The sequence below is a fragment of the Balaenoptera acutorostrata genome, chromosome 3 (assembly GCF_949987535.1).
Source record: "Balaenoptera acutorostrata chromosome 3, mBalAcu1.1, whole genome shotgun sequence".
NCBI lineage: Eukaryota > Metazoa > Chordata > Mammalia > Artiodactyla > Balaenopteridae > Balaenoptera > Balaenoptera acutorostrata.
The window spans coordinates 92,785,363-92,797,372 of record NC_080066.1 but is presented as its reverse complement, the minus strand read 5'-3'; the positions used below and the strand labels follow the sequence as shown (position 1 = coordinate 92,797,372).

Sequence of the window (12,010 nt, the reverse complement as noted above, 5' to 3'; positions counted from 1 at the left end):
GTCAGCCCCAGCGGATAATAGCACAGAGGAAAGATGACATAAATGTATAAGGAGAGGGGCTTTTGTGGACAGATGGTCACCTCACCTTCCATTATCAACTGACATATATTAGCAAGAAAAAAATCAAGGACATCACTTAGAGTCAAATTTTGTGAGATCTATCCCGCTCCTTCTGAAATGATTTCAACATGTAACACTTAAGAGACTTCTCAGACCAGCAGCACAGTGGAGGAGACAAAGCTCTTCTCCACCTCTTGGAAACTCTATCTGTAAAGAGGGAATCATTATCTTCACCCTCCTTTTACTGATGGCAAGATGCAATTGAAATCTGTTATGTGCTCAATGAGTAAGAAGATAAGGTCTAGGGGGACTGGTGAAAACATGTGTTGGAAGAAAGACTAGGCAAACACAGATTGGAACAATAAAGCTTGCTAGAAAAGAGGCTGGGATCACAGCTCACAAACCTCTTTACTTCCTGCTGCTGAATGCTGTCCCATATACCTTCTTCTAAGAGAACAAGCAATTCTTCTATGGTTGACTTTTCACCCATAGCCTGTTTAGATAGTTTTTCAGCTATAAGAAATATAAACAACAAAATATGGTCAAGAGGGCTTCCCTGGTGGCGCAGTGGTTGAGAACCTGCCTGCCAATGCAAGGGACACGGGTTCGAGCCCTGGTCTGGGAAGATCCCACATGCTGCGGAGCAACTAGGCCCGTGAGCCACAACTACTGAGCCTGCGCGTCTGGAGCTTGTGCTCCGCAACGAGAGGCTGCGACTGTGAGAGGCCCGCGCACCGCGATGAAGAGTGGCCCCCGCTCGCCGCAACTAGAGAAAGCCCTCGCACAGAAACGAAGACCCAACACAGCCAAAAATAAATAAATAAATAAATAAATAAATAAATAAATAAATAAATAAATAAATAGCGTTCCCTTAAAAAAAAAATATATATATATATGGTCAAGAGAAAAGGTCAGGAACTAGGCAGTTCTGTTTGAAGAGTGAGGCCCAGAGACATTTCAGAAACCCATTAAAGGGCCCAATAATGTGAGATAAAGTGCAAAAAATTCTGCAGAAAAAGGATGAAACAGAAGATAACTGTTTCCTCCCCAACCACTCACAATTCAATGCCTTAGACCTATTTGTCCCTTGTCCTCTCAACAAAACAAATGACATAAAGGTGCTGTACCTAGAGACTCTCTGATAACGTTGTACTGAGCATCTTCATTTCTACACGTGTAGCTCAAAATTATATTGGCCACTTTCATATCAACTCTGAGCTTGAGGCTGTCGAGGCCAAGCAGTTCTAAGAAACAAACACAGGCAGCTCCTATTGAAGGTATGTGGAAGGAGGAGAGCCCTAAAACATAGGCTTCATTGCCTACTTGCTGGATCCTGAAAAAGAAAGGAATCAAAATCACATGAGCATGTGAAAATTTTTTCTCACCAGGAAAAGCGGATTGAATTACATCAGTGATACTTGGAGCGTCAAACGCATGCGATTTTTGACTTCCTCCCCCTTCCCTTTTTCACCCCTTGTATACATCCATTTAGGTTCTTGGTAGCTTTTAGTCACCTTCCGGCTCCATAGCCCCCTATTCCCTTGTATTTTACCTTCTCCTAAAACGCCTACTCATAGTCCAAATTATTTTTGCTTCCAACTTTATTCAGGGAACATGGAATAGAACTTATGAAAGACTACCAACTTATGATCTTATTGTGAGTATGTACACGAACTACCAAGAAAATTAATGCCACCTAAAATTTGACATCATAAAGCACATACATTTTAAATGACTCATATATGTACTTTTACATGAACAGAAAAATTTCGAGGACCATGTTTATATACTATGTAGAATGAAGATGAGAGAATGAGGGACTTTTCTCTTTCATTTTTCACCCTTCTGACCTACTTAAATATTTTAACATAAAGATGCATTACTTTGTTAACTATAAAACAATAAATCTGTATTTAGCTGCTGATTATATCAAATACTCCTCCCAATTCTGTGCTTTATAAAAGTGAATTATAAAAGACCAAGATCTTAAATACAGAATTCACATCTCACTATAGAATTCCCTCTTTATAATAAGCGCTAACATTTGGCAAGCTCCTGGATCATTATTTTAAAACATGGTTTTCAGATATATTTATTATCTTATTTAAAATATATTTTAATCTTTTTTCCCTGGCGGTCCAGTGGTTAGGACTCCATGCTTCTACTGCAGGGAGCATGGGTTCAATCCCTGGTGGGGGAACTAAGATCCCGCAAACTGCATGGCGCGGGCCAAAATACAAACAAACAAACAAACAAAACACACAAAAGACAAGCTAAATGCCAAAAACCTGGGATATACAGAAAAGCACAAATGAAAAAATACATATATATATAATTCCCCAGTCAAATATAATTACTAACTGTGGTATGTTTCCAATAGGTTTTTTATATGCATTTATATGCATGTGTAAAAGTACACAGATATGCCTTTTATTAAGAGTACAAATTATGTCTTAAATACTCACAGCTGCTTGGGGGTCTTGCTCTTGGTTAATTCCTGAACCAGAAAAGTACCAAACGCAAATGATGGTCGTCCATGATGTAAATAATAAGCAAAATTCAGACGTTCTACTATAGCATATTTATTAACCAGGTCAGGGCTAGAGAAATGTGGGAGCTGACTCGCTGCATCTGGGGGGAAAGTGAAGCAGTATTAATCCTCTGCACCTCACCGTGATTAATTTCAGATCTGCATGTGGAAAACTTTACTCCGCAATGGTAAAAGAAAACTGGTTGCTATAATCATTTTGTACCACTGTGTATCACTTTGAACCACCAAGATGTAATAATTTTAATGTGTGGAGGTAGCCCTCATTTTATACAAAAATGTGTACCTGAGAAGTTGCATAAAAACTTATAAACTATGCTTTTCCCCTACTGAACTTACTTGTTATTTTAGATGCTTTAATTTTATATCTGATGATCCATTAAGTTCACAGTGGCAATAACCCTTTAACTACAAAATCTCTGCTAATGATTTGCAAATGTAGCTTTTAAATTCATTCATGCAGTTCATTACACAATGAAATCTCTTCGTCTCATATTTATATGAATCCTCTATTCACCAAGGCCAACTCACTGTACCTTTCTCCAACAAATACTTTGAGAACATCCTTTTGTCCATATTAATACCCTCCTAATAAACTTTTGTTATCACTACCTGTACTTTCTGATGTTGGATTCATAGAGCACCTTATTATCTACATCATGATACCATCTTTCCAAGACGAGCAGAGTAGTTCAAAGTTCCTCTGTGCCCACGAAAAAAGCAGAAAAAAATTTTTTTTGTCTTTTTAGAAAAACACGAAGTCAAAAGATATTTGGATGTGAAAAGTTGGTATGAAATAAAGTTAGGGCTTGATAGGAACAGTTAACTGCTTCTTAACCACTTACTACCTATTAAAAAAATGAGACAAAACAACATTTTGAACTGTTAACAGTGTATCTGCTCTTATTTCCAAAGTTCAAAGCTTATTTCTGAAATAAAGTTGTATCCCTCCCATGGAATTCCAAGGATGTTTTATATTGTGACTTAGCTCTTATTAAAAAAAACAGGACTTGAAGACTTTAGAGGAGTCTGTCATCTTACAAAGCTATTACTTAAAAGTATACCTCCTTCGAGATTAAAAAACTGTCACACGCCTTATCGATATTCTTTGTAAGATCAGAGTGACTCTGGTAACTTACAATTACATATAAAACCATTCATTCATTCAATATTTGCTGAGTTCATATAAAGCTGAATGAACAAACTTGAGTTTTTATTCAAATAAGACCCTGATTAGTGGTTTGGTGGCTAGTATGGAGATTTTGTATAAGAGAAAATTCTACCTGAAGAGAAATTTTTCTCTGGCCTGCTGCAGAAGCCAAATCACCACGCAGGTGCCTTGTGGCCACTTTCAGTGGTAAAACCATATGATAAAAGAAGTCAACATTCTAATTAAATACAACTCTCCAATTTTAAAAATCCGTATTATGTCTTCATGATAATTGTTTCATTTAATTTGTGCTTTATTTCCTCAAATATGTTTTAAACTTCTAAAAATCAGGCAGGGAACATGCCTTCAACTTCCTCTGTGTACCCAGTAGAGAGCTCCATCTCCACCAGGGCCTCAGGACTCTGGGTAACTGATGGAGTTGGAGCCATTAGAACAGTACAGGGGATTCTGTCTACTCTCCAGTAACCTCACTGAGATTAGAATGAGTATTTTCACTTGAAAATGCAATAAGCACTACTTTATCCTGCACTGAACAAATATCGATTGAATATCTATTATAGGCCCGGCACTGCACTAGGCACTAGGTAAATTCAATATATTGAAATTTGAACTTATAAAAGTGACACATTAGAAAATGCACTTTTACATAAGTCAATAAATATTTACAGGGTATATATTATGTGAAAAGTACTAATTTGAAGCCTCCTTTAGAGTAATATAGGCAGAGGCACCACAGGTAATATGATATTAAAGGCTAATTCAAAATGAATAAGTAAAAAGAAAATAGAAAAAGCAGAGTTTAAGAACAGCACACAAAAAAATCCGGGGAAGTTTTATGGTCTAGAGAGGATGGCAGTGTGTGCGCATCTGGTGCTTACCACGTGTCAGGAACTGCAAGAGCTTTTTAGATGCCTTGTCTCCTTTCATTCTCATGTAACATGTGAGGTGGACACTGTCACTTACCTTATTTTATAGAAAACTGAAGAGAAGTTAAATCAGTTGCCCAAGGTCATACAGCTATTACATGGTAGAGCCAGGATTTGTCTAATGCCAATACCTATGCTCTTAACCTTTATAATACTATAGTGCAAGTGAACAAGGATTTTTGGAAAGGGAGAAATTTAAGCAGGTCTATATTACATTCCCCAGCAAGTAAAGCACTAGTGACCTCATACAATGACTTTTAACTCACAGTATGTTTTCAATTCAGCTTCCTAGAAAATGTTTTCCATCAAAACTACCATGAGGTATCACCTTACTATGGTCAGAATGGCCATCATAAAAAGTCTAAAAATAATAAATGCTGGAGAGGGTGTGGAGAAAAAGGAACCCTTCTACACTGTTGGGGAGAATGTAAATTGGTACAGCCACTATGGAAAACAGTATGGAGGTTCCTTAAAAAACTAAAAGTAGAGCTACTATATGATCCAGCAATCCCACTCCTGGGCATATATCCAGAGAAAGCCATAATTCGAAAAGATACATGCACCCCAATGGTCACTGCAGCACTATTTACAATAGCCAGGACATGGAAGCAACCTAAATGTCCATCAACGGAGGATTGGATAAAGAAGATGTGGTACATATATATATATAATGGAATATTACTCAGCCATAAAAAAGAATGAAATAATGCCATTTGCAGCAACATGGATGGACCCAGAGATTGTCATACTGAGTGAAATAAGTCAGACAGAGAAAAACAAATAACATATGATATTGCTTATATGTGGAATCTTAAAAAAAGGGCATAAATGAACTTATCTACAAAACAGAAACAGAGTTACAGATGTAGAAAACAAACTTATGGTTACCAGGGGGTAATTGGCAGGGGAGGGTGGGGAGGGATAAATTGGAAGATTGGGATTGACATATACCCACTACTATATATAAAATAGATAACTAAGAAGGACCTACTGTATAGCACAGGGAACTCCACTCAATACTCTGTAATGGCCTATATGGGAAAAGAATCTAAGAAAGAGTGGATATATGTATAAAAGATTTACTTTGCTGTACACCAGAAACTAACACAACATTGTAAGTCAACTATACCACAAATTAAAAAAAAAAAAAAAAGGCCAGGTGGAGGGTACACTGCTGTTCATTTTATTATTTTTACCATATATTTACATTATATACACTCTTCTATATATGTTTCAGAATGTAAAAGCCAACCTAAGGAAGGGCATCATACATCCAGTGAGAGCTTTGTGTGTTTTTTTTTTATATCCTCCATAGCTGATTCAACATAGAGAGTGTCTTGATATTATTTATGAGAATAAAGGATAAATATAAGTGGGAAAAAAAAAAAAGATCCAGCAATCCCACTCCTGGGCATATATCCAAAGAAAACTATAATCAGAAAAGATACAAGCACCCCAAAGTTAACTGCAGCACTATTTACAATAGCCAAGACATGGAAGCAACCTAGATATCCATCAGCAGATAAATGAATAAAGAAGATGTGATATATATATATATATATATATATATATATATATATATAATTATACTGAGCCATAAAAAAGAAATAATGCCATCTGCAGCAACAGGGATGGACCTAGAGATTATCATACTAAGTGAAATAAGTCAAACAAAGACAAATATCATATGATATAGCTTATATGTGGAATCTAAATAAATGATACAAATGAACTTATTTACAAAACAGAAAGAGACTCACAGACACAGAAGACAAACTTATGGTTATCAAAGGGGAAAGGGTGGGGAAGGATAAGTTAGGAGGTTGGGATTAACATATACATACTATTATATATAAAACAGATAACCAACAATGACCTACTGTATAGCACAGGGCACTATATTCAATATTTTGTAATAACCTATAAGGGAAAAGAATCAGAGAAAGAATATATATACAACTGAATCACTGTGCTGTACACCTGAAACTAACACAATACTATAAATCAACGATACTTCAATTAAAAAAAAAGAAAATGTTTTCCAGTGGAATGTGCCTTTATTTTTAAAATAGAAAGCAGGGGGGAAACTAGGTTGGCTTTACATAAATGAACTTCTGTCAACACTGCTGAAATGCTTCTAAAGCAAGAAGAATCCATAATGACTTACCTCCTATAGTCAGTGTGTTGGCAGACTGCCAGCCAAACAATCTGCTAGGATCAAAGGGCAATAATGACTGAAAAAGGGGAAAAGTCAAATCAGAGTTAAAAGTTAATTGATTCTAAAGCGAAGTAAACAAAACCATATGAAAGAGCTTCACAGGCAGTCTGCTTCCCTTCTTCAGGGCAATTAAAAACTTTTATCTTTCTAGACATAAATTCTTTGAACACAGAGCATATGAGACATTTTTCTACTTTAATAAAAATAGAACTGGCTATGTTCCTTTTAAAGACTCTCCACACTTCAAACTGTGTCTGCAAAATATACTCTCTTTTGGTAGAACCAGCATCAATTATAATGTAAAAATGGGCTTTAGAAGTCCTTTGGAATCAAAAGGCAAGAGGACTAAGAGGCAAGAAAATGTTACCACGTGAATACAACAAGGTGTGCTGAGGCAGGTCAGGAAAGAGTGAGACAACTAGATCAAGGGTTAAAGGAATGTGATGACCAAACCATCAATAACAACAGCAAAGAAAAAACAGCCGACTAAGATCAGGACAGTCAGAAAAGGTTTGAGAGCAAGGAGCGCTGGCTGTTTTGAAATCTGTAGGCCAAAGGTTTAGCAAAGACAGTAAGTAGATGGTGGGAGGGATATAGGAGACGACAGAACTCTTAGGCCAAGATCTGGATGGCTAAGAAAAGAGCAGCTTTAATTTTATTTATGTATTTATGTATGCATGTATGTATGTATTTACTTATTTATTCTTAGTTCCCAGACCAGGGATTGAACCTGGGCCATGGCAGTGAAAGTGCCAAGTCCTAACCACTGGACAGCCATGGAATTCCAAAGCAGCTTTAATTTTAAATTAAGGGAGACTCTTGTGGTCTATTAAGGAAGGAATACTTTGCCTAAAATAACAGGACTAAAAAATTGCATCAGTCAACCTGAAAACAGAACAAAGAACAACCTGAAACCGCTTATGTTTTAGGCTGATTGAATCCACACTTTAGGTAGTAAAACTATGTTTTTATATAATCTACTTATATCTAGTTTATATACCAATGTTACTCAAAGTGCTGGTCTGCAATGAGATAAGAAACTTGTGATAAATATAAATCTAGCTTACTGCTTCCTTCTTTGAGAAAGTCTTGCTACATAAAAACAAAACAAAACAAACGAACCAAAAAAAAAAAAAAAACCCAACTCTGCTGACACATACCAGCAACAAGCAGTTCACAGACTGGCACCTGCCTGGGGACCACATTTCTAAGTAGCACCAGTCTGTACCCTAAAAAGTTTTCACATTAGAGTAAGAGAGGTTTTGTACCTTTATAGGATTACAGAGTTTAGATTGAACTGAAGACACTATAGGAATATTTGTACCCAGGAAAAAAAGCAAAAGCCTTTTGAAATGAGAAATGAGCAAAAGAAGGTGTCCTTAATTGAGGATCCCTGGATAGGTTTCAGGGAATCTGTGAATTCCTCTGAAATATAAGCAAAATTATGTGCAACTTTTCTGGGTAGAGAGTTCACAGCTCTCTCACATTTTTTTTTTTAATTTATTGTTTTTGGCTGCATCAGGTCTTGGTTGCGGCACATGGGCTCTCTAGTTGTGGCACGTGGGCTTCTCTCTACTTGAGGCACACGGGCTCTGTAGTTGCGTCACACGGGCTTAGCTGACCGTGCGGCATGTGGGATCTTAGTTCCCTGACCAGGGATCAAACCCGTATATCCTGCATTGGAAGGCAGATTCTTAACCACTGGACCACCAGGGAAATCTCTCACATTCTTAAAGAGGTCTTTGTCCTAAAGGTGACTTAAATAAACAAACAGCCCTATTCACTGAGAAGAGACAGAAATTATCAGTTGTAGAATGAAGCAGCTTTCAATGAAAGTAGCAGACAAGTATGCTGGCCAACTATATGTCTGCTCTCAGATCCACTTCTACCTTTCCCATGTTCTGCCCTGAATTGCAGAGAACTGCATTTCCCAAACTCACTTGCCCTCTGGCTACCAGACAGGTTTAGCCATGAGAGACACATGGGAGATTAAAGGTGGGAAGAGGGGAGAAACCAAGATATTTTCCCCTTCTTTGTTTTCTAGGGCATCTCTTGCATGGTTCCAGCCCTACCCTCTCGTCCCAGCTCCCAGTAGGTAGCCCGGTTGTGATTTTAGCTCCCAGAGAGGCTCCAGCTGTTGGGTTCAGACACCACCACTTTCTTGCAGCCTTAGGGGGTGTTGACTGCTTCCTTCTTTGTTAATTTTTGGGTTGTCTCATCATCACACGTTTGGTTTCTCCATTTTGCTATCATTCTGTGTAAGTAATTCCTTATATTAAATGGCTTCCATTTGGAAGACCCACAGTGGTTCCTGTTTTCCTGGCTGAACGCTGACTGATACTCCTAAATACTGTACCTGAATCAGGTGGTAGAGTGTAATATCTGGTGGCAGGACACTAGGGGCAGTGTACTGTGGGAAGAGAGCAGTTTTAAGCTTGGGGTAAGGAGTTAATGCCATCTTCAGTAGCTGGGGATCTACTTTCTTCACACAGTTCTCATTTTCTTCATTCTGAACAACCTAAATAAAAAGATAACATGGTATAGAATAATGTTTTTCTCTTCTCCAAATTTAAGTCCTTTTTTCTTTTTTTTTTTTATGTTAAATTTACAAAGACTCTACTGAGTCAGTTGGTTTTTTTTTTTTTTTAATTTATTTATGGCTGTGTTGGGTCTTCGTTTCTGTGTGAGGGCTTTCTCTAGTTGCGGCAAGTGGGGGCCACTCTTCATTGCGGTGTGCGGGCCTCTCATTATCGCGGCCTCCCTTGTTGCGGAGCACAGGCTCCAGACACGCAGGCTCAGTAATTGTGGCTCACGGGCCTAGTTGCTCCGTGGCATGTGGGATCTTCCCAGACCAGGGCTCGAACCCGTGTCCCCTGCATTGGCAGGCAGATTCTCAACCACTGCGCCACCAGGGAAGCCCTAAGTCCTTTTTTCATAAGTAGCCTGTGAAACAAGATTAGCTTGATATAATAGGTGGTAGTGAAAACAGCACTGGACAAGGGGTCAGTAGCCAACAGTCTAGTTCTGGTTTTAAGACAAACAAGCTGTATGACCTTGGGCTAGATATTTAATATCAGGCAGGCTTCAGTTTCCTCATCTACAGAATTAGAAAGTTCAGCTAGATCAGTGGTTTTCAAACTGCATAAGGAAAAGCTGTTTGAAAAAAGGCTCTGCTACTATAATATTTTAAAATTTTAGATATTAAATAGTAAATATTTTACAAGAAAAAAACCTATTAGACTAGATGACTCTTAGGTCCTTTCCTCTCAGGTCTCAAGTTATTCTGACTGATTTCTGACAGGTGATCAAAAACAGAAGAATAAATAACCATGAAGTTAAGGTATACTGCAACAATCTAAAAGAGGTGGTATTAAATTAAGCTAGCATCAGTAACAAATTTTTGCAGATTAGATGTTTAACAGCATTCTTAAGTTCCCCCTAACCAGCCACACTATACTTTCAAAAAAGCAGAGATGGGCAACTTTTCACTGGATTCCTCAAAAGAGTTTTTAAGGGTAGCTAAAAATTATGATTTCCTTTTTAACTCTCAAAGAGGTCAAATAACAGAGAATAATTCCCAAGTCACAGATTTAAAGTATACTTACTCCAAGGAGCAATTAGATCTTGATTCTATCCTGAAAACAAACCTGGAGTATTAGAGAACAAATAAACGAGAAAAAAATCACTATACAACATTCAGTCGCCCCTTGGTATCCACAGGGGATTGGTTCCAAGATCCCCAAAGATGCCAAAATCCGAGGATGTTCAAGTCCCTCATATAAATACTGTAGTACAGTCAGCCCTCCATATCTGTGGATGCAGAACCCCCGAATATGGAGGGCTGACTATAGCAGTCTCCTTTCAACTTGAGAGGATATGATATAAAGTTTAAAAATTCACCCTTGTTTTATGCTCTTTAATCTAATGAAATACTTGTAAGTGGTCATATTTTAATATCAACTGAGATCTAGAAAATCCACCGATATTTCTGCTAAATTTAAAATCAGTCCTATTTTGCCATAACAGGTAGAAGTGCTGTCCATACCTGGCTGACGCCCCCAGGGGCATACATTGTGGTAGCAAGGGCCAGGAGGGTATGTCCTTCCAATAGCATACTGCTTACACTGGCCTGGTTGCTGGGAATAAGTATCTGAGCATTTGCAAGGCTAGCCTGGAAGATCAGTTTGGGATCTGAAAAATAAGAGAGTACATTTTTCTCCTTGAGAGAGAGAAATACTAAACTAAGGATTACATAATTCTGAGAAAGAAAATTAATTTTTAACTCTATCCACAGTAAGAAGGATTTTCTAAGTTTAAGAGCAATGGGAAAACGTCACAAAGGGAAAAAAAGAACGATTTGTCCACATAAAAATAAAAACTTCCATTCAAACAAAGAAAATTGAAAGGTAGTAATGAACAAGGGGAAAAATCAACAACAGATGACAACCTAACAATTAATGCCTTCAAGAAAGAGCTCATATCAATACAAAAGCCCAAAATACTGACTGTAACAGATAAATGGACAGAAGAAATAACCATTTTACAAACAAGGAAATATAAATGTCTGACACATAAAATTATATAATTCATTAGCAATAAAGAAATGCAAATTAAAATAGTAATTAGATGCCATACATCACCTATCAAATCAGCAATGATTTTTAAAAATATTCATCCTCAAGCACAGAGCTGGTCAGCGTGCATAGAAGCTGGGACTTACAGAAAAGAATGGTATAACCCTCCTGGAAAGCAATCTAGCCTTATATCAAGAACCTTCAAAATGCATATAACCCCAGACCCAGGAATTTTATATCCAGGAACCCATCTGTACTAAGGAAATAATCTGAAACAAGCACAAAAATTTTAAGTTCAAATATACTCAAGATTATTATTTATAATAGGAAAAATTGAAAACAGCCTTAATGTCAAAAAATGAGAGGATAGTAAATTAAATAAGACTATTTCTATACAATGAAATATTATATAGACATAAAATGGTCATTGTCTCTAAGAACATAGGAAAATTCTTATATTATAATTACCATATGAAAAAACGCAATATACAAATACATAGATGTTTCTGGTTA

The 12,010-nt window shown here is 37.2% G+C and overlaps 1 protein-coding gene across 3 annotated transcripts in view; it reads right to left on the bottom strand.

The window, feature by feature from the left end:
* The window catches only part of SPG11 (SPG11 vesicle trafficking associated, spatacsin), a 91,066-nt gene that overhangs the window by 36,750 nt on the left and 42,306 nt on the right, over positions 1 to 12,010 (bottom strand). For all 3 annotated transcript variants that reach the window (XR_009007716.1, XM_057544170.1, XM_007169681.2), the window contains exons 18-23: positions 10,969 to 11,114; positions 9,280 to 9,441; positions 6,873 to 6,939; positions 2,526 to 2,691; positions 1,188 to 1,393; positions 465 to 573 (exon numbers count right to left, since the gene is read on the bottom strand). Coding sequence is in view for 2 of the 3 variants with exons in the window: in XM_057544170.1 (XP_057400153.1) it covers positions 465 to 573; positions 1,188 to 1,393; positions 2,526 to 2,691; positions 6,873 to 6,939; positions 9,280 to 9,441; positions 10,969 to 11,114 (856 nt within the window). In the remaining variant the exon portion in view is untranslated. The remainder of the gene's footprint in view (positions 1 to 464; positions 574 to 1,187; positions 1,394 to 2,525; positions 2,692 to 6,872; positions 6,940 to 9,279; positions 9,442 to 10,968; positions 11,115 to 12,010) is intronic.